The sequence below is a fragment of the Anabrus simplex genome, chromosome 7, assembly GCF_040414725.1.
Source record: "Anabrus simplex isolate iqAnaSimp1 chromosome 7, ASM4041472v1, whole genome shotgun sequence".
In the NCBI taxonomy this organism is placed as follows: domain Eukaryota; kingdom Metazoa; phylum Arthropoda; class Insecta; order Orthoptera; family Tettigoniidae; genus Anabrus; species Anabrus simplex.
Genome location: NC_090271.1, coordinates 178,268,934 through 178,288,315, shown reverse-complemented (window position 1 = coordinate 178,288,315; position 19,382 = coordinate 178,268,934). Strand labels below are relative to the sequence as shown.

The following is a 19,382-nucleotide window of genomic DNA, read 5'->3' as shown; positions in this document are numbered from 1 at the left end:
ATCAGTACATCATTCATACAGAGAGAGCTGCATGTCCTCGGGAGTTAGTTACGGCTGTAGTTTCTCGTTGCTTTCAGCCATGTAGCAGTATCAAGACAGCTAAGCCATGTTGACTATTATTACAAGGCCGTATCAGTCAATCATCTAGACTGCCACCCTTCCAACTACCGAAAAGCTGCTACCCCCCTTTCAATAAACCATTCGTTAGTCTGGTCTCTCAACAGATACCCATCCGATATCGTTGCACCTGCGGCTCGGCTATCTGCATCATTGGGACACGCAAGCCTCCCCACCGCAGCAAGGTCACATGGTTCTCAGAGGAGGAATGTCCAATAACGGACCATTTATATTGGTATTACATACCACTTAGTCGAGCAGCTCATCTCCTTTTTTTCCCCAAGTCTTCCCAGCCCAAACTTTGCAACATTTTTGTAACACTACTCTTTTGTCGGAAATCACCCAGAACAAATCGAGCTGCTTTCTTTGGATTTTTTTCCACTTCTTGAATCAAGTATTCCTGGTGATGTTCCCATACACTGGAACCATACTCTAGTTGGGGTTTTACCAGAGACTTATATGCCCTCTCCTTTACATCCTTACTACAACCCCTAAGTATCCTCATAACAAAGTGCAGAGATCTGTACCCTTTATTAACAATCATATTTATGTGATCACCCCAATGAAGATCTTTCCTTATATTAACACCTAGCTACTTACAATGATCCCCAAAAGGAACTTTCACACCATTAACACAGTAATTAAAACTGAGAGGACTTTTCCTATTCGTGAAACTCACAACCTGACTTTTAATCCCGTTTATCGTCATACTATTGCCTACTGTCCATCTCACAACATTATCGAGGTCATTTTGCAGTTGCTCACAATCTTGTAATTTATTTATTACTCTGTACAGAATAGCATCATCTGCAAACAGCCTTACCTCTGATTCCACTTCCTTACACACATCATTGATATATATATATATATATATATATATATATATAAGAAAACATAAAGGTCCAATAATACTGCCTTGAGGAATTCCCCTCTTAATTATTACAGGGTCAGATAATGCTTTGCCTACTTTAATTCTCTGAGTTCTATTTTCTAGAAATATAGCCATCCATTCAGTCACTTTTTCTAGTCCAATAGCACTCATTTTTACCAGTAATCTTCCATGATCTACCCTATCAAATGCCTTAGATAGGGCAATTGCAATACAGGCCATTAGATTTCCTGAATCCAGGATATCTGCTATATCTTGCTGGAATCCTACAAGTTGAGCTTCAGTGGAATAACCTTTCCTAAACCCAAACTACCTTCTGTCAAACCAGTTATTAATTTTGTAAACATGTCTAATATAATCAGAAATAATGCTTTCCAAAAGCTTACATGTGATGCATATCAAACTGACTGGCCTATAATTTTCAGCGTTATGTCTATCACATAAAGCTGAAATTTACAGGCCATTATGCTTGTAGCTAAGCAAATTAGGAATTCTGATTTTTGTATTTGAAATCTGAGTTTACAAATGGCTCTAAATATTAGCTTACAGGGGAAGACAAACATATTTTAGTAAAGGAAGCAGAGATGGCAAGAAATTGTACTGGCAACCAAGTGGGAATAAAACCTTGTATTGCAAAGTTTATAAGCAATTCATATCTGAGCAAAATAACTCTGTTAAAAGATGGATGACAACATTTGTGTGAGGTAAATCCTGCTGCATTTCTATGGGTCAGTTTGAATGCTGCACATATGAAGGTCTGCAGAAAGGCCACGTGAAGGACCATGAACATTTTTTTAACAGAGAATGAATTTTGATAACCCAAATTCAAGTAAGCCAAAGAAACATTAAGCCTCCTACATATAAGACATATTGAGAGTAGTTAGCTAGGCCTTGGGCCGGAACAGTGCATGCATGAGCTGCCTGTAATGGCACATCACTATCTGAGACTTTCGAGCTGGAACCTCCCGTTCAATCTATTGGTAACATGCACTATGTTCAGTTTCTATATGCTAAACTTAGGCAATGCTGAAAGTTGTGTCCTACTTGAAACGCACATTTCTGACAGCTTTTGACAAAATTACCATTTACATGCATTAATTGTTCTTCAGTAATGTTCCTAACTTCTACTGTACTGTAACATTCCCCAGCAGTTCCTCTATAGTGTAAGGATTATTCCTATAACCTTTATTTTTTTAGAAGTTTCCCACGAATAAACATCACACATAGTATGATCAGGGGAGCAAGGGGGCCATAATCCATTAGAAACAATCCTTCCACCAAAAACATTTTGATATAATCTAAGGAATCATTAGCCATATGGGCTGTTGCAAAATCTCATTATCTGACAACATTTGAAAAAAAATTATTTGAGTATACTTGTATGGTAGCTATGTCCATTTACTGTATCATTAAAAAAAGGTCAGCCATGTTATTCACCTTGCTGTTACAGCACACCATATGCTTTTTTTGCCATGCAATGGAACTTCATGAATTAATCAGTTATTCTCTGTGCTCCAGTATCCATTGTTCTGGGAAGCTAAGTGACCATGCAAATCAAACCATGCCTCTCAGAAAAAAATATCAAATGTGGATCAACAATGCCATCAACAATACTGTGTATAACCCAGTTACAGATATTCATGCACACACAGAATTTTTAAGATACCTGTAAAAATGTACACTGCCTGATAAAGTGTATCACAGAAAGAGCCTGAATTTTAACATCCATACAATACACTGCAAAGAGCCTCCGTGGCTCAGATGGCAGCATGTCGGCCTCTCACCGCTGGATACCGTGGTTCAAATCCCGGTGACACCATGTGAGATTTGTGCTGGACAAAGCGGAGGTGGGACAGGTTTTTCTCTGGGTACTCCGGTTTTCCCTGTCATATTTCATTCCAGCAACACTCTCCATTATCATTTCATCGCATTTATCACTCATTAATAAAAATCACCTTGGGAGTGGCGACCCCATTGTAATAACAGCCTATATATATGTTTCATTCATTACATCCCTGACCCGGTCAATGACTGGAAAGCAAGTTGTAGGTTTTCATTTTCACAATACACTGCACGATCAAGTGAATAACTGAAAGGGTCATGTGCAGAACTATGATTTTCACAGGCAAGCAAGTAGTATAATAGGACAGTTCGGCGGCCACCACCACCACAGGCTCCCAGAGGCCTCCTCCACCACCACCACAGCCAGAGGCCTCCCAGAGGTCCCCTCCACCACCCGCGGGAAATTTGAATTTGTAAACAAAGCCACGTGCTTTTTGACAGCTGTCATCGACAACAACGCATCGCTAACCTCAGTACTGCCATCTTGACGGGCCTAAACCTCACTGGTACCAACTTAACCTAACTAGCACGAGATTTGAATAGGTAAACAAATCCACGTGTTTTTTGACAGCCACGTGCTTTTTGACAGACAACAACGTATCGCAAACCTCAGTACTGCCATCTTGATGGGCCTAAACCTTAGTGGTACCAACTTAACCTCACTAGCGTGAGATAAACAAATCCACGTGCTTTTTTGACAGCTGTCATCCGCCATCTTTAATCCAGAGAGCACCGTGCTGCCCTCTTTATCGTAGTAGATGTAAATTCGTCACCTGTCATCCTCAGTGCTGCCATCTTAACGGGCTTAAACCTCAGTGCTACCAACTTTAACCTCACTAGCGCGAGATTTGAATCGGTAAACAAATCCATGTGCTTTTTTGACAGCTGTCATCCGCCGTCTTTAATCCACAGAGCACAATGCTGCCCTCTTTAGCTACTTACCTTTGAAATGTGGTGGCGGATAATTTGAAAAAATGCTTTTTGACAGCAGCCATCTTTAATCCAGAGAGCACCGTGCTGCCCTCTTTAGCTAGATACCTTTGAATTCCACATGACAGCAGCCATCTTTAATCAAGAGAGCACCGTGCTGCCCTCTTTGTGGCGGTGGCAAATTCCACGTGCTCTTGTTTGGAAACAAACTCACGTGCTTTTTTCTGACAGCTGTCATCCGCCATCTTGCATCACAAACCTCAGTGCTGCACTCTTTAGCTAGATACCTTTTAAAATGTGGTTGCGGCAATTTGAAAAATTCTATGTGCTCTTGTTTGGAAACAAAGCCACGTGCTTTTTTGACAGCTGTCATCAACCATCTTTAATCAATAGAGCACTGTGCTGCTATCATGCGGGCAATTTCGTCAGCTGTCATCCGCCATCTTTAATCCACAGAGCACCGTGCTGCTCTCTTTATGACATGTAGTAGCGGGCAATTTGAAAAGTTCTGTTAGCTGTCATCCGCCATCTTTAATCAAGAGAGCACCGTGCTGCCATCTTTAGCAAGATACCTTTGAAATGTGGTGGCGGCAATTTGAAAAATTCTATGTGCTCTTGTTTGGAAACAAAGCCACGTGCTTTTTTGACTTCTGTCATCCGCCATCTTTAATCAATAGAGCACTGTGCTGCTATCATGTGGGCAATTTCGTCAGCTGTCATCCGCCATCTTTAATCCACACAGCACCGTGCTGCTGTCTGTAGTAGCGGGCAATTTGAAAAGTTCTGTTAGCTGTCATCCGCCATCTTAAATCAAGAGAGCACCGTGCTGCCATCTTTAGCTAGATACCTTTGAAATGTGGTGGCGGCAAATTGAAAAATTCTATGTGCTCTTGTTTACTAAACAAACTCACGCGCTTTTTGTCAGCTGTCATCCGCCATCTTACATCGCAAACCTCAGTGCTACACTCTTTAGGTACATACCTTTGAAATATGGTGGCGGATTATTTAAAAAGAAAAATTCTACAGCAGCCATCTCTCGACGCTAATTGCACAAGATGGTGGCTATACATGACTCCTTAAAGGTGCTTATGCAAGATGGCCGCTATACATAGGTTCTTATGAGACGCCCTTGGGATGCTTGCGCAAGATAGCGGTTATACAAGGCTCCTTATGAGACGCCCTAGAGATGCTTGCGCAAGATGGCGGTTGCTCTTATGAGGCGGCTTAAGGGTCCTTGCACAAGATGGCTAGAGACGCCCTAAGGATGCTTGCGCAAGATGGCGGACGCAAGATGGCGGCTATACACGACTCCTTATGAGACGCCTTAAGGGTGCTTGCGCAAGATGGCTGCTGCTCTTAGTTTAGAGGCTAACGGGTCGTGCTAGTTCGATTCATTAAATTTGGGGCTTAAATGCAAAATGTTAAATATCTCGAAAATGGTGCATTGAAGAGCAAAACGGGCAAAAAATTTTCTGCCCAATACCTTGGTTCGCAGTATGAGGAACATGATAGCATAAGAAAAACATAGTCTAATGATGAGATCAATGGTTCAGTTCCTACTTAGGCCCTTTGGCATTCGCTCTGTTTTAGCTTGTATTGAAGCAAGTCTTCGTAACATGATGAGGTCTAGCTATGGTAGGGAGTATAACGTGCCGTGCAGGTTCGATTCATTAAATTTGGGGCTTTAATGCAAAATGTTAAATATCTCAAAAACGGTGCATCATAGAGCAAAACGGACAAAATGTTTCTACCTAATACCTAGGTTTGCAGTATCAGGAACATGATAGCATAAGAAAAACACAGTCTAATGATGAGATCGACGGTTTGATTCCTACTTAGGCCCTTTGGCATTGGCAGCTATCTAATTCTACAAGATGGCGGCTATACATAGCTTCTTATGAGACAGCTTAAGAGCGCTTGCACAAGATGGCTGCTGCTCTTATGAGATGCCCTAGGGGTGCTTGCGCAAAGTAGCAGCGACAAGACGGTGACTATACACAGCTCCTTATGATATGGCCTAGAGGTGCTCACAAAAGATGGTGGCTGCTCTGATGAAGAAAGCTAGCTTTGCATCGTGCAGGTATCTTTACAGCACTAAACCTCATACCTTTGAAATGTGGTGGCGGGTAATTTGAAAAATTCTACGTGCTTTTTTTCTTAACAGCAGCTATCTTTAAACAATAGCGGCTATACATAAGCTGTTAAGGCCTCCTCTTATGTCAAGGCATAGCTCTATCGAACAAGTTTAAACCTGCATCGGGATAGCTAGAGTAAGCACGTGCTGCAGTGATGTCGTCATTATGAATGTTTAGACTTGCAAATCACAAAAGAAACATAACAAGACTAGAATTGAACACTGCACTCTATGCCGTTAACTTTATCATGTGATCGGAACATTGATTGAAATGTTTAGAACACTAAATAAGTAGAACCGAACACTGTACTCAATACAACATGTGTTTAGAACATGTCAGGGGATACCTTTGTTCTAAGAAGATTAGATTACCGCACATTCCTTGTAGGGCTAATAGGCTAAAGGGCTAATGGGCAAAAGGGCTAAAGGGCTAGGGTGTCTCTCCTCTCTTTACCCGGGCTTGAGACCGGCTCTACAACTAGAGGCGGAGTTAACACCCTAAGGAGGGGAGAATGTTGGGAAATAATCTGTACGAATATAGCTACTCGATCGACTATATACTACAGATGGATGACTTCGGTGAGGGTAAGCGCTTACTTAATAATACCTACACAACGTAATTCATACTCTATTTCAAAAATATCTTCTTTGTACTGTGTGTAACCAGCATCATGATAGGCTCTTAGCAGTTGTAAACGTTTTACGAGTACGTTGGGGTCTTTACAGTATCTTATATCTACATAGGGTAACAGAGGCTTGTTGTGAACTTTGAGTCTATATGCAGACAGTTGATGTGTAGGGACTTGTTTTGATGTAATATGTGCTTCAGCAGTAGCGTTTCTAGGTACAAACTTAACTTGTTTTGATAGCGATGAAGCGTTGAAATTTCCTTCTTCTTTACCTTGCATCTCTTCGTGAGATGTTTGCACTGCGACAGAATGTGTAGTAGGCTTAGGAAATGAAGTAAAATCATCAAGCTGTAATGACAATGAAACATTAAGATTTTCTTCTTCTTCTACTACTTTCCCTTTACTACTGTTTTGATCAACATCATTATCCTTATTATCATAATCATGATCTTGCCTCTCTTTATCTTGAAGTTTGTGCTTAGTAACAGAACTTGCAGCAGGCCTAGACAACAAGGGAGAATTAAAAATATCTCGCAGAGGTGTACTTTTTAAACATAAATCAGTGTTCGCTTGAATATGGTTGAGTTCTTTGTATTTTGTTTCCGATGAAGCTACATTACACGCGGCTTCATGACGTTGAGCGTTGTATGCGTTCTTGAACTCTCTTCTACAATGTTTGCATTGAAAAACTGTTCTACATGATATCTCATGACGTCTCTTGTGATAGCTTCGGGAAAATGCTTTTCCACACTCTTCGCAAATATACCTAGAAATAGGTTTTTCCATGACGGACTTTTATCTTCTGCTAACAGATTCTTCTTTAAATCTACTTGACATTTGTTACTCTCTACTTCGATGATGCGAACAGCTTAGCGATTAACAGTAAACTAACACAAAAGCGTATAACCAAGGTAGCAACAGTAAGGTTAAGCCCATCAAGATGGCAAGAGTGAGGTTAGCGACGTTCTGTTGTTGGATTTTAAATTCCGCGCTATAACATGCATAAGGTGGCAGCCTTGAGGTTTACCGCCGTAAAGATGGCAGCAGTGAGGTTAGCGACGCTCTATTGTCCTTCAATGTGAGGTATGCTGACGTACCATACCGCGTAACCGTGACATCACAGCTACGTGCTCTTGTTTAGTAAACCAAGCCACGTGCTTTTTTGACAGCTGTCTTCTTGACGGACCCTAACGAGGTCACCATAGAAATGATAATAGCAGCAAGAGCAATTGGTCTACAGTGGTTGTATAGACTCTTCAGAGTGATATGGAGTGAAAAGACTGTTCCAAAAGAGTGGATGAAAGGGGTCATTATACCAATTTTCAAGAAAAGAGACAGGAAGCAGTGTGAAAATTATAGAGGAGTGACACTGATACCTCATACAACTAAGATCCTTGAAAGAAGGATAAACAAATAAGAGACAGAGTAGAAGGAAAATTGGCAGAACACCAGTATGGATTCAGAAGAGGCAGGTCCACATTTGACCCAATATTTACATCGCATCAAATGATGGAAAGGTATTGGGAATATGGAAAGGACATGGTAGTAATGTTTATAGATATTGAAAAGTCATATGACAGTGTCCCAAAGAATTTGGTATGGTAAACATTGACAGAGGCACAGACTGGGAATGAAACAATGCAGATGGCAATAGCGTTGTATCAAAGTTGCAAAAGCTATGTTAGAACCAAAGTGGGTCACACTGAATGGTTCAGAGTTGAGACAGGCTTAAGACAAGGAAGTGTATTGTCTCCCTTACTCTTCACTATCATCATGGATATAATTCTACATAATATCAAGCAGAAGATGATGGGTGAGCAAGTAAAGTCTATGCTCTTTGGTGATGACATTATAGTTTGGGGAGATAATGAAGAGGAAGTACAGACACAAGTTGATTTATGGAATGAGGAGTTAAGAAATTTTGGAATGAAGATTAGTACTGCAAAAAGCAAGACTTTGATCATGATGAAAGGTAACAGAAAATCCAGGAGAGTGATGAAAATAGGAAATGAACCTCTTGAAGTAGTGAAAATTTTAAAATATTTTGGCAGCATGTTGTTACAAGACGGAAATTTGGATGGAGAAATTGATTTAAGAATACAGCAGTCTGCAAGTTTCTATCAGTGTGTGAGAGACATTGTATGGAACAAAGATGTGCCAATGAAGCAAGAAGGTTTTATACTCGTCCTATTACAAACCTATACTGAACTATGCTTCAGCGGTCTGGATGTTGACTAAGCGTAACCAAAGTAAGATACAAGCAGCTGAAATGAGGTTCATGAGGAGCATACAGCAAAAGACAAGACAAGATAGAATACAAAATGAGGAAATAAGGAGAAGCGTGGGAGTGTGTAAACTTCTAGAAGAGATTGATATAGCAAAGCTAAAATGGTTTGGACACGTGATGAGAAAGCCAGGAGAGAGAATACCAAAGAGAACATTCATGGATACAGAGACTGTAAAGAGGCCTGGGGGATGGCCTAGAATGAGATAGAGGAGCTCTGTTGTGGACTATTTTGCAAATAGAGGAGTCGATAGCAATAAAGGACTATAAGAGGGGTGGTGGAAAGATTGAGCAAAGTGGAGGGCTTTTGTACATTACTCTACCCAGAGAGAATCTGGAAAAGGGAATAGAAGAAGAAGAAGAAGGAGAAGAAGAAGAAGAAGAAGAAGAAGAAGAAGAAGAAGAAGAAGAAGAAGAAGAAGACTGAAGAACCTAACAATATAGATTACACAGGGTTAATACAATGTAAAATGTATGCTGTTTGAAATAAGATAATCATGAAGTTTCAATAACTACTACTGTATCCAAAACTGATGAATTGATTTGAGAACTAGAAGTAAAGAAGGTGATGATAAATACTGAAGTATCTTTTATTATCTAAGATCTCAGTTTCTAAATCACTCAGATCATTTTGTCACAGAAGTGTATTCTGAAAAAAGTTGGATTTTGTAAAGAAGAGGAGGGCTAATGGTTCTGTGTGTTATAGAATTTTCTCCAAATCTACTCCCCATCAGCTGTAAACACAAAATATCATCCAGTTTTAACATAACATATTCCAATGACTCTCACTCCAAGAATTTTAAATGGATGAGTCTGATACCCTGATGACTGACTTAATGGGTAATAGCTTAAATATTTCTAGAGAATTGAAGGTTAGTGATACCATAATAGAGAGAAGACATAAAGGTGTGAATTCAACTGTTAAACATAACCATGTTACTACATATTTTTATGACACAGGACATGAAGAATCAAATATTCAAAATTCTCTCACCACTTTACACACACATCCAAAAGGATAAAATTAAATATTTTAGAAACTTTAGAAATTTGTTGACATGAATTAATAAGTTCTCAATACATGCTCAATGATAAAATTGAAAATGTATATTTAAAAACAGTATTAAATTTTAGTAGCTACTGTATATTTCATATATGACATACACTCATAACTGGCCCAGCATAGATGTTATAAATTCATAATGCATGTAGCCCCTACTGTTAAATGAAATAGGTTAATACTCTTTAGAAACAGACGGTTATTGGGTAGAGCAACAATTGAATGTTATCATTACACCACCTAACAATGGAGCTTAGCCTCCGAAACATGTTGTGAAGAAGATTAAGTAAAGATTGTGACTGGTAATGGATTTAATTATTTATAAAAAATTATCTGTTAGTGATTTCTTGTGTCTTATATGGCAGTTATTTTTCTAAACTAGATCATTAACTCTTTTGTCCTTGTGTGGACCCTTTCCATCACCCATACCACACCATCATTACTATTAAGTATTTTGTCTGTTATTTGATGAAACTTCGTTTTACTGCAGATTGAAGACCTTCGAGAGAAAGTGAGAAGTCTTCAAATGAAGCTGGATGAACAAGAAGATGTGGTAGGTTTCCCTTTATTAGATGAGTATTACATAGTATGCCAAAGGTAGCATAAAAATATTGTAGTTTTATGTTTTGGAATAATATGTTGAATACAATGGAATATAAAAAGATGTAGTGACTGTTTGACTTCTTGGCTGAATGGTCATTTTACTGACCTTTGCTAGCTGCCTCTGTGGATCCGTGGTAGAGTGTCAGCCTCCGAATCCCAAGATAGCGGGTTCAAACCCGGCAGGGGTAGTCGGATTTTTGAAGGGCGGAAAAAAGTCCATTCGACACTCCATGTCGTACGATGTCGGCATGTAAAAGATCTCTGGTGATACATTTGGTATTTACCTGACAAAATTAATTAAATCTCAGCCATAGACGCCCAAAAGAGATCCGGTTTACTCTGTCTGCCATCTAGCGGACCTAGAGTAAAACGGAATGTCGAAATTGACGAGCAGACAGCCAGATGGCGTCAAATCGAAATGTCTGCACACGGTAGCTGAGGCCATACGATTATTATTATTATTATTATTATTATTATTATTATTATTATTATTATTATTATTATTATTATTATTATTATTATTATTATTATTATTATTATTATTATTATTACTGACCTTTGCTTCACAGAGAATAGCAGGCTTCGTAGTCTGAGCCACACCATGGACAACAATAGGTGTAGTGACATTTGTAATGGCATAATACTATCTCTTGTGTTCTCATTGACATTTTAAAAGTATCTTACTATTTTAATACAGTTAGGACCATAGATGGTAGAAGACATTTTATCTTCTCATTGTACTGCAGACCATTGATGCCATGAAATGGGTTTTTATCATGTGTGAAGGAAATCGATTCATCTTTAGCACCTACTGTATGTATTTTTATAAATTAGTTAGTCTGTATTTTATAAGAGTGTTGTTTAGTAACCCCAATATGTCCCAAGGATCTTACAATAAGAGTAATTTTAGGAAATTTGCATATAATTTCAGCAGACTCTGTTTCTAAATGTAACATATGTTTTAATTTAAGCCGTTTTCTTCAGGTGTTTCTTGAAGGAGAGTATTATATCTAATGTGATCCCCAGATAGTTTGATTCACTCATGTGGGTCAAGCGATTTTTACCCAAGTACACTTCTAGTTCATGATTAGCTACCTTATTGCATAAGTGGAAACATGTCACTGTAGTTTCTTTTGGATTTGGCTTCAGCCTCCATTTTCAGAAGTATTCTTCAAGAATGCATAAATCAGTAGTTAGGGTATGTTCTGTATTTTTGATCTGTTTGTCCTGAATAGCAATTGCCCAGTCATCTGCATAGCCAAACTTTCTTGAAATGGTTGCAGGCATGTCAGATATATAGAGGCTGAAGAGAAATGGGGCCAAGACGGAGCTTTCTTCTTATTACTGATGGTGTTTCCCAAAATTACTTGGAATCTGCAATTTGTTAACACGTTATCCACAAGTCATATCAAATCAAAATCTCTTTATTTGCAAATGAGGTGTCTACCTCAGTGGCAAATGGTACACTAAAATACATTATTGTCAAGCACTAAATATTAAATTTACAAGAGAAGAAAATTTTCCTACAATACAATATTATACAATTTACGTTTTTCTATTAAACACACAGCTCATCCTTAGTAAATTTATATTGTTTACACATTTCTACTTATAATATCTCCTGTACTACTTACAAATATAGTCAACTGATATACAGTATGTGGAATTACTTCAAATTATACTATACAACTGCTATAAGATTAAAATTTACATTGCATTTATTTACTTTTTTTTTTTTACCCATTTTGGAACCTGAATAGCATAACTAGCTGCTGTGTCTTAACCAGACCCCCTTTTGCCACCACTTTTCGGAGTTTCTGAAGGGCCTTCACAGCTACCGTAGCGGTCCCAGGGCCCTCGAAGTCCCCACTGTACTTTACCCCTACAGGCAGTCCCCTACTTTGGCTGTCCAAACTCCTTAGACGAGGGAATGGAATTAATTTATTCACACACACATTTTTTATTTACATTAACCTGCACTGGTTGAATGCCCTCTAACATTTCATTTATTTTCTCTGTTGCTGTTTATTCTCTTCTTGAATATCTGTACAGATTTTGGAAAAGGATCAAACACTACCGCTGGTAAACTGTTCCACTCCTTCACACCCTTCCCAATGAATGAAAATTTACCCCAATCGCTTCTGCTAAAATTCCTTCTAATTTTATATTTCTGGTCAGTCCTGCGGATATAATTATTTTCCAACTGAAGCCTCTCATGGATATCTCCCCGCACTGCTTCTCCTGTATAGGCTCTATATGATCCTATAAGTCTAGTTTTCTCCCTTCTCATACGTAAAGTTTCCCACCCTAGTTCCCTTAACATTTCTGATACACTACTCTTTCTCCTGAAATCCCCTGTTACAAATCTTGCTGCTTTCCTCTGCACACTATCTATTTCTTTTATTAGGTATTCTTGGTGAGGATCCCAAACACTGTTTGCATATTCCAATAATGGACGGACCATACTTAAGTAACTTTTCCCTTTTAATTCTTTGTTGCATCCTTTAAGTAGCCTCATTATGACATGTAATGATCTGTATGCTTTCCCAACAATGTCATCCACATGACCCTTCCAGTGCAAATTATTTTCAAATCTCACACCTAAGTATTTGCACTTGCCATCTTTTGGGATAACTACCTCATCCAAAGTATATTCAAATTCAGTTTTAAAACTCTTATTTGTAAATGTTGTAGTGGTTGATTTGCCTCCATTAACCTTCATATTATTCTCTTCAACCCATTGTTGGATACTCTCAAGGTCCCTTTTTAATTCTGAACAATCCTCAATGGTATTTATTTCCCTATAAACAATTATGTCATCTGCATACAATCTTATTTTTGATGTTATATTATTCCCTAAATCATTTACGTATATTAAGAAAAGTAACGGACCGATTATACTACCCTGTGCAATTCCCTTCCAAACTTTCTCTTCCTGCGATACATTATTTCCTACTTTGACTTTCTGAACCCTTGAATTTAGAAATGTTTTTATCCAACGTGTAACCCTTACGTCCAATCCTATTCCCTCCAATTTCTTTAATAATATTCCATGTTCCACTCTATCAAAGGCTTTGGAAAGATCTATGGCTATGCAATCTAACTGGCCTCCTGAATCCAATTGATCTGATATGTCCTGCTGAAATCCCACCAGTTGTGCCTCACAAGAAAATTTATTTCTAAATCCATACTGGCTCCTCATGTACCAATTTTTATCATTACATATCCCTCTGATGTACTTTGATATTAAACTCTCCTGTATTTTACAAACTATACTGGTCAAGCTGATTGGTCTGTAGTTCTCTGGTTTCCTTTTATCACCCTTTCCTTTATAAATAGGTATTATTATAGATTCCTTCCATTCGTTTGGTATTACACTATTATTTATGACATAGTCAAAGAGAAATTTTAAATAAGGCACTATGTACCACCCTATTGTCTTTAACACCTCCCCAGTAATTTAATCACTTCCTGCTGCTTTTCCTTGCTGAAGCAGTTGGATTTCTCTGAAAATATCTTCATTTGTGAATTAGAAGCTTCTTGTTTCCCTCTGTGTCCCTCCCTCTCTATCTTCTTTTTCGGTTTCCAACTCCTGACAATCATCTACTGAATCTCTGAATTCCCTACTAAAGAGGTTTGCTTTCTCAGTATCTGTTAAATAGTGTTCACTGCCTTCTCCCAGCATTTTAGGAATTTGGATTCCTTTTCCTTTTTGATTCCTGTTATATGAATACAGCTTTTTCTATTTCCCTTTGTGGTCATTACCCTCTTGAAGTATGCCATTCTTATAATTCTCTTTTGCATCCTTCTTCACTCTATTCAGTTCCCTCATTAGCTGTTTTCTAGTTTCTCTACTCTCCCTACCCTCTTTGATTTTCCTGTTTATTATTCTACATTTTCTTTTTAATTTTCTTATTTCTCTTGTATAATAAACAGGGTCTGAGGTCATTTTACCCTTCTTAACAGGTACAAATCTCTTCTCTCCTTCCCAAATGATATCTTTAAATTTAGCCCAAAGTGTATCCACATTACACCCTTCACTTATCCAACAACTGAATTGTGATTTAAGGTAAGTCTATGACAGCTGATGGCAGAGCTGTTGAGGATCCAACCAGCCTTAGGGCTGAATACCCAACACACATTATTGATGTGGTGCCTTCTGGCTTACTCTAACATTTACTCAAGTAATAGATAAGAAAGTGCTTTCCTTATGGACTAACTTTGGTTGTCAGGTTGGATGCCAGGAATACGTTCTTTTTCTCTCTGATCGAGCGCTCGATAGCTGCAGTCGCTTAAGTGCGGCCAGTATCCAGTAAACGGGAGATCGTGGGTTCGAGCCCCACTGTCGGCAGCCCTGAAGATAGTTTTCTGTGGTTTCCTATTTTCACACCAAGCTAATGCCAGGGCTGTACCTTAATTAAGGCCACGGCCGCTTCCTTCCACTTCCTAGGCCTTTCCCATCCCATCGTCGCCATAAGACATATCTGTGTCGGTGCGACGTAAAACAAATAGCAAAAAAAAAAAATTTTTCTCTCTGCTTCTCAGTAATAGATGTATAGATATATATATATACCGAGCTCGATAGTTGCAGTCGCTTAAGTGCGGCCAGTATCCAGTATTCGGGAGATAGTGGGTTCGAACCCAACTGTCGGCAGCCCTGAAGATGGTTTCCCGTGGTTTCCCATTTTCACACCAGGCAAATGCTGGGGCTGTATCTTAATTAAGGCCATGGCCGCTTCATTCCCAGTCCTAGCACTTTCCTGTCCCATTGTCACCATAAGACCTATCTGTGTCAGTGCGACGTAAAGCCAATAGCAAAAATAGATATATAACATAGAAAAACAGTCCCAAATTCTACAAACCAACATTCATAAAATGCACTATCATGCAACTTAACATCATATATGTGTTAAAGTCAGAAGAAAAGTCATATTATGCATTAAAAACTTCCAAATATTCACTATAATCCAAAATCGTCAAAATATGCATTATACATAATTTTTTTCTTAGAAAAGGCCAAAACACGCAAACTTCCAGTGAAAAAGAATGGTTGTTTTGAATCATTAAGTCATAAAATAAATATTCACAAAGTTTGAGAACTGTAATCAGCTTATATGAAAATATCATCAAGTCATAAAACAAATATTTGCACAGTTTGAGAAGCTTAATAAAAAACATGCATTTGCTTGGAAATCCGGGTTCCAGTTATCAGGCATCCTCACTACATGACCTCCTACTGGATCTGTCTAATTCTTACAATATTTGTGATCTGGTATCCACTCATCAGCACTTTATATCTCTCTGTTTGTCCCCTGCCTGCACCCTCCTCCTTTGATATACCAGAGGATTTGTCACATCACTTTCCTCTAGGAAATATTCAGCTTGCTTTTGCAAGTCTTCCTAGCTGTCAGTATTCTGGAGCCATATAAGATTGGACAAATTATAATATTGTAGATCTTGATCTTTATTTAAAATGAAAGTGCTTCAGATTGCAGTGTATTTTGCAGGTTAAAGAAAAAAAAAAATTTCCTGTCTAGATCCTCTCCTTTACATTGAAGTCCACGCTATTACATGTGATGAATCATGCTCCTAGGTATTTGAATTAATCCACTAAATTTTCTTTGTGCACAGATGTATTCTAAGACTTAGAAATGGATTTAGGGGATTGCTTCTCTGTCTCTCGGGACAACTAATTCATCGTCAAAAAACTGATGTTTGAACTGTCCATGCTGAAGTGTTTAACGTATAGATCTAGTATGCAGGAGACTGAAGTTCAAGCCTTCAGGAAGGTCGCAATTTCAAACTGTTTCATCTTAGATAAGGATGAATTTCATAAGTATGGCATTTCCACTAGCTAAATGGACATGATGCTGTGCCATACAACTTACATCTTTTGCTATTTGGGCTTCTTTCTTATTCCATTCAGACCTTCTTTCTTCTTGCACTGGTTAAGAATGATAGTGTATACTAAATTCTAGACAGCAGTTGAAAACAAGGACTTTGCTAAGTTTGCATCCATATTTACATTTTTTTTCTCATTACTTATAATGATAATTGTAAGTTTATTTTTTATGTTCAATTATGTGATATTTTCTAGGCAAAAAAGCCAGTACGGACTCCTAGCTGTGAGAAGATGAAGGGAGAGTTGGAAGCCTTGAGGAAAGAATTAGCATTACATTCACAAATGGTAAGTTGATAGTTGTAGTACTGATAGTGGTTGAACTAGAATTCAATGAAGAGCTGACCTTATTTCTTATGTCAATAGAATGAGCAGGATGTGCATATTCTCATGCCAAAGATTCATTCCATTAGAGAAAAATATGCTTTATTTTTAATTATGATGGTTTACATTGAGAAAAAGTACATCAAATGAAAATAGATTTCATAAATCAGTTGTTGCATCTCATACTTGGTTTTCACATACATTATAAACTTTTACTATCACTCTGGTAATTCATTCTAAATATAATTTTCCTTCTTGTTTGATTTTTACTTCCTAAGTGACCCTTATTTTTCTACCTATGAACATGGTCCAATTTAACAATACAAAATTTCTCTTTCATACTATTTATTCTTTAACATTTCCTACTTTCTTCCTTTGTCCTTTGCCAAAGGTTTGGTATGTTATATTTGCCTTTTCTCTGTGGCTTAGTTTATATTCTGATATAGTTCTGTCACTTGGTGATTTTTCGTAAGACACCATGAATTTACATTCCTCCCTATCATGTAATTGAAATGTATTATTTTCACTGTCTCGGTAGTTCATAATACAGTATAATGCATATCTTGTTTAAATTCTAACATTAATGATCAAATCTCATATCAAATAACCTTTACAATTTGTTTGTTTCCTATGACTCCAACTCATGACTTTCATATTCCTACCTGATGAGTTGGCCATGCGGTTAGGGTCGAGTAGCTGAGGAGATGATGAGTTCAAATTCCACCATCGGCAGCCCTGAAGATGTTTTTTTGTGATTTCTCATTTTCACACCAGGCAAATACTGCGGCCATAGCTTAATTAAGGCAATGGCCACTACTTTCCCATTCCTAGCCCCTTCCAATCCTTGTATTGCCGAGAACATTTTCTGTGTTAGTGCAACGTTAAACCACTAGCAGAAACAAAAAATCGGCTGAAGTATGCAACACACACAGAATACTGCATATCGTCTTCTTCTTTTTCTTCTTCAATTAGCATCTCCTGCCAAAGTTTGGCTACCAACCTACAAATCTTGGCTTCAGGTGATACAGTCCGAAATAGCTCTGTGTGGTACAGTAGAACCATGATATCAAATTATCTAACCATGAAAAGTGTCTTCTTCTGTGTGATCTCATGCCTTGTATCTTCCCTTGAATGAACAGCTGTAACAGGTTATAGTTCTTTCATTACATCACATGGCTGTGGTTATTGCAGCTTCCTGATCTTGGCTGTTTTTAAGACGTCCTCTATTTTCCCCATCTATCTCATCACCTCAACCTTTGTGACCAAGCTGTCCAACTCATCTGCAGTATTCTTCTGTCAATTCACAGCTTAAAAGCCTTCAAGATTTTCATTTCCCGTTTCTTCAGTGTCAAGGTTTCCACTCCATTGAATAAGACTGAGAGGATGTAACATTGCAACTCCTAAGTTTCAATGGAGTAGAAAGTTTTGTGATGGTTTATGAATACTAAGTACAGTGGGATATATTCTGTGGTTTTCTTCATGAGTGTGTAGAGATCTTGAAGCTGATCTACTGTGCTCTATTTTTCGGAACACAGTTTGCTCAACAGGGTGGTAGGTATCAGTATTTAATGGTTTCAAGATAAGAAGCATGGAAGCAGACAAGATCATCATGTTAGCTGAAATGAGGTTTGTGGAGGCACATTGACATTTAGACTGAACACTTATGATGTTTATGGATTTGAGTCTATAATAGATATGTACGTGTGTAGCCCGTTCGTTCAAAAAGTTTTGAAACTGGATTAATAAGAAATAGAGAAAACTTAAGATGACAGCTTTAATGCTTCAAGTGTTCTACATAGTCTCACTCCACTTGAGTACAATGCACAGAACGTTCATACAACTCTGTGAAACTGTCAGAAAAGTCCTTGTTCGGATGTTGTTCAACTCGCTTGTCACAGTGGCTTGAATGTCAGCTGTGTCATCATAGTGATTTCGTGTGAATTTTTAGTTTTCATTGCAATCAAGTTGTGACAGGCATCCTTGCATTATTTCTTTGGTTCGGGAGTCAAGTTGTGCAGGACAAACTTTGAATACACTTCTCTTCTCAAAACATTCCGGATAATGTCTTGAATACTTGATTTAGAGATGATAGCTCTACATGAGAGATGAAGGTAGGTTTTCAGAAGATCACGAATTTTCTCAATGTTTCCATCGGATGAACTTGAGGTTGGACACCCTGACCTCTCATTGTCCTTGAGCGACACCTGTCCTTCTTTAAAAAATTTAAACCATGACTTAAACAATTATCGCCGTAAGCCTTTTTCATGGACTCGAATGTCGCCGTAGCCATTTTACCAAGTAAAACTTGAAAGCGAATTATTGCTCGTTGCTCTATTGCGATTTGTGACACAACAACATTGACACACTTCGGCTGCACACCCACTCTTTAACACTGCCTGCTCACAACTGACTGGTCGAATACACATCTGTTGTTTACAGTTGTTAGTTCAAGCTGCCACTGAGTTACTGCCCTGACATCACTTATACACCATAAATAAAATCCGGCTCAGAACTTTTTGGACAGATGGTGTGTATATGTATGTACAAATGTTCTGAAGTATCTTCTTTTTTTTTTTTTTCACCCTACTCACTAGTATGGGAGGAAGTTGCTACTCACTACAAGTTAGGAGAGTGAAATGAGTAATTGGAACCACTGTAACTCGGTAGTTTT

The 19,382-nt window shown here is 38.2% G+C and overlaps 1 protein-coding gene across 1 annotated transcript in view; it reads left to right on the top strand.

Annotated features, from left to right (window-relative positions):
* Positions 1–19,382, top strand: part of LOC136877768 (golgin subfamily A member 6-like protein 6) — a 229,152-nt gene that overhangs the window by 15,656 nt on the left and 194,114 nt on the right. The window contains exons 3-4 of the mRNA XM_067151973.2: positions 10,376–10,438; positions 16,586–16,675. Coding sequence (XP_067008074.2) covers positions 10,376–10,438; positions 16,586–16,675 — 153 coding nt within the window. The remainder of the gene's footprint in view (positions 1–10,375; positions 10,439–16,585; positions 16,676–19,382) is intronic.